The sequence below is a fragment of the Amphimedon queenslandica genome, unplaced genomic scaffold, assembly GCF_000090795.2.
Source record: "Amphimedon queenslandica unplaced genomic scaffold, v1.1 AMPQUscaffold_13365, whole genome shotgun sequence".
Classification (NCBI taxonomy): Eukaryota; Metazoa; Porifera; class Demospongiae; order Haplosclerida; family Niphatidae; genus Amphimedon; species Amphimedon queenslandica.
The window spans coordinates 6941-10578 of NW_003546399.1; the positions used below are offsets into that span (position 1 = coordinate 6941).

Here is a 3638-nt window from a genome sequence, read left to right on the forward strand (position 1 = left end):
CGCCTATTATGTAATAGTAAGCTAATGGTTAATGCATACTAGATGTACTCACCAGATAAGCAGCTTCTCTCATCATTCTTTTTCCTCGTGCATCCCATATAGCAGGTACAGTAATGACCCAATCAAAATCTGTTGTCTTCAATGGCTTGACAGAACGAGAGAGATGATCAATGAGTTCATTCTTCAGGTACTTCAATATGAATGCAATAACTTCAACCAGGTAGTACTTCTCCCCAGAAAATGACATCACTACTGATTGTCTGTTAATAACCTGAATTATAAATAAGTTAATCTTACACACTATCTACAGTATGAATTACCTACCATTTCTCTCTTCATTAACATTTTGATTCTCTCAAAAAAAATATAGTTTGAGTGTTCACTGGGTTTTATATCTCGAAACCTCTTCTTAGCATTTTCCCCAAAGGCCTCCACTATCACTTTAGTTCCTTCTCTCTTCAACATGATGACATTGAGTATTCGTGTAGCCTTTGATGCAGGCTCCAGAGGAAGTGTGGCAATTTCTTTGTCCCCTTTGGTAGTATAAGCCAGTGACACTGATGTAGTACCAAAGTCAATAGCAGTAATATTGCCATCAGTCACACGATAGCCAGAAATTGTACGGGGAATCTTATCAGCTCTAACCAGAGGAGGGTAATAAGGCATCATCTTTACTTTAGGGCTGGAACTTTCAGTGTGTTTTTGGACTATAAAACAGGTTGTATAGTGTGTAGGTGTAACCACACTCCCCTCTTACTTCCTAGAATTGATTTGCCACAAAATTCTTGGAACAGCTAGAATACCATATGAATATCGTTTTCTTGGAATGATTATAAATATTCAATTAAATGCTTAGACAATTAAATTACAATACAAGACTATATATTGTGAACGAATGTTAACTATGCAAACTCAGACAGGGCAGCATTACAACTACACAACAATATACATTACTTATCAAAATGTACTTTAGCATATGCAAACTTCATTGATGATTTCTTAGCATTAGTATAAGGATTAGAAGAGAGGCGAGAAGGAGATGCTCCACTCCTATCAGACGATATTGAAGAGGCTCCAGCTCCAGCTCCGTGGGATCGTTGCTGATAATGAGATAAACTGTAATTCATCATTGAGGGTTTACCGTGCCCAGAATAATGCGACTGGGACGCTAAACCTTTCAAAGACTCATCAATCGTCTCCTCGAAATACCTTGCAAGAGGCAAACCAAACACAACGCTCTTCTTGATGCGAGCTTTGCAGCGATGGAGTGCAGCTCTGGCTGATTCAAGCTGGCCTTCATCGGCTAGTTTAGTAGCTGAGGATATTGCTTCAGCAACGTCATATCTAGTGAGGTGTAGTTCAATGTCCTCTTGATATTCTTTGTCTATGACTGGATTGGATATCTCTTTGCTAACTAGGACTGCTCCAGTAGCTGTAGTGGTCTTTGGTGAGCAGCGGAGGACGTCAAAGTAAGTCAGAGAGCAAGAGAGAATTTGTGCCTTTGATTCAATACAACCAGCAGTTGATGAGGCAGCGAGGAGTCTTGTATGTATCGGTATGCATTTCTCTTCTTCACTGTAATAACAAAAACAAATGGTAATATTGACAAAATATTCTAGAATAGTAATAATAATTATAAATTGACAGTGACATATGATGTTATTATAACATCATTTGGCCAAAAGCCATCTAAGTATGGAGGGTATTTTGCCCAAAATGACTAGGAGAGAATTCTTCATTTTTATAATTTTTCTGATATATATACAAGTTCTTATGTCATGTAGAAAATTTTAACTGATTTAGATTAAATTTGAATTTTTTACAAATTTTTAAAGTTGCTCCAAAATTGGGTCAAAGTCCCTGTACTAGAGTACAGGGACGTTGGCCAGATTTTGTCAAAAATTGAAAGGAGAGAATTCTTCATTTTATAATTTTTCCTCATACATATACATGTTCTTATGTCGTGTAGAAAGTTTGAGCTACTTCCGATCAAAATTGAATTTTTTACGAATTTTAAAAGTTGCTCCAAAATTGGGTCAAAGTCCCTGTACTATAGTACAGGGACGTTGGCCAGATTTTGTCAAAAATTGAAAGGAGAGAATTCTTCATTTTTATAATTTTTCCTCATACATATACATGTTCTTATGTCGTGTAGAAAGTTTGAGCTAATTCCGATCAGAATTGAATTTTTTACAAATTTTTAAAGTTGATCCAAAATCTATAGTTGGCCAAATTTGTCAAAAATTGAAATTTTTTTATCAAAAAATTTTTTATACATATACAAACCCTTATGCTGTGTGGAAAGTTTGAACTGATTGCAATCAAAATTAAAATTCATATGCTATTTATTATACTGCTTGTCAAGCATCCTTTTAAGCTTGCTTACAAGTAGCATGCTTTGTGGGTAAGCCTGGCAAAGAGCATTTTTAATAATAAACTGTTAGAAAACACATCACTATGAATTGATTCTTAATACTTAGATAGATACAATACAATACAGTACAACGCATGCCATACCAGTATATATCAGGTATTGTGATCTTGTATGTTTGTTTTGGACATGATTCTGTTCCGTATGATGTCAATGGAGGCTTCACCATTCGACACAACTCATCATTAACAGTGAGTGTCAGCACCAGATTCTAATAACAATAAATTAATATTATCACAATTATTATTATTATTGCTGTTACTTGTGCTGCAATGCTGAGTAATCCTCCAAGACAGTCGCAGAAACTGTCAGGGATGCTGTCTTTATTTTCAACAAAATAAAACAAACCGTTTCCAGCATCAGAGATAGCATGCAATGTATCAGAATCATGATCACTGCCATAGCCTAATGTGAATACACACACTTGACGACCAATCTCATTAACCATTGACCTGAAGAGAGAAAGAGAGAGAGAGAGAGAAAGTAAAAGGAAGAAAGAGAGAAGAGACAAATAAAAATACAAAAATAATTCGCAGCCTATCAGTTAATGTATAAATTGTCTTAGTCTTTATTTCTCTTACTTTGTTGCCTTGGCTAGTGGTTCTCTGTCTTTAATACCAAAGTTAGCTTTACCGTCAGTGAATAATACAATAGATTCAACTAATGTACTCTCACTTAATGGGACATCATATAACAACTAGTTGGGGAAAGAGAGAGAGTAGAAAGTGAGAGAGATGCATTTAAAAAATATATATCAAAATAATCTAAAGCCGTGTGAACAAGGCATTTACAAGGTAGCTAAGAATAAATTATAACAAGTAAACAAAAAACATTAATGATGAAAAAGTAGTAGGATTAAATTAGAAAAAAGTAAATAACAAGAGGGTACTTGCAAACTGGTGTGGTAAAAAAATCCTACACCACTGCATAAAGAATATTGCTCGAAATTATTGTAATCATCCACGCAAATTACTTACTATGATAACTATGAAGCTACATTTGCATCTCTTTCATGCAGTGGTGTAGGATTTTTTACTTCACCAGTTTGCAAGTACCCTCTTGTTTCTTTACTTTTTTCCTACTACTTTTCCATTTTTAATGTTTTTATTTACTTGTATAATATAGTCTAGCTGCATGGTGTAAAGTGCATGAATTATGAAAAAGTACATGAAAAAGAAGTTAATTCATCAGTGTTTGGGTGTCAACT

At 34.8% G+C, this 3638-nt stretch overlaps 2 protein-coding genes across 2 annotated transcripts; both read right to left on the reverse strand.

The window, feature by feature from the left end:
* Positions 1-28: 28 nt before the first annotated feature.
* Positions 29-776, reverse strand: LOC109582661 (heat shock 70 kDa protein 12B-like). The gene is made up of 2 exons (XM_019997503.1): positions 325-776; positions 29-271 (listed from the first exon to the last, which is right to left on the reverse strand). The coding sequence occupies exons 1-2, from the start codon at positions 667-669 to the stop codon at positions 29-31; spliced, it is 588 nt and encodes a 195-aa protein (XP_019853062.1). The 5' UTR covers positions 670-776.
* Positions 777-830: 54 nt separating this feature from the next.
* On the reverse strand, positions 831-3137 carry LOC105313007 (uncharacterized). Its single transcript, XM_019997533.1, has 4 exons — positions 3013-3137; positions 2694-2883; positions 2518-2642; positions 831-1575 (listed from the first exon to the last, which is right to left on the reverse strand). Exons 2-4 carry the CDS (start codon positions 2877-2879, stop codon positions 951-953), a joined length of 936 nt encoding a protein of 311 aa, XP_019853092.1. The 5' UTR covers positions 2880-2883; positions 3013-3137; the 3' UTR covers positions 831-950.
* Positions 3138-3638: the final 501 nt, after the last annotated feature.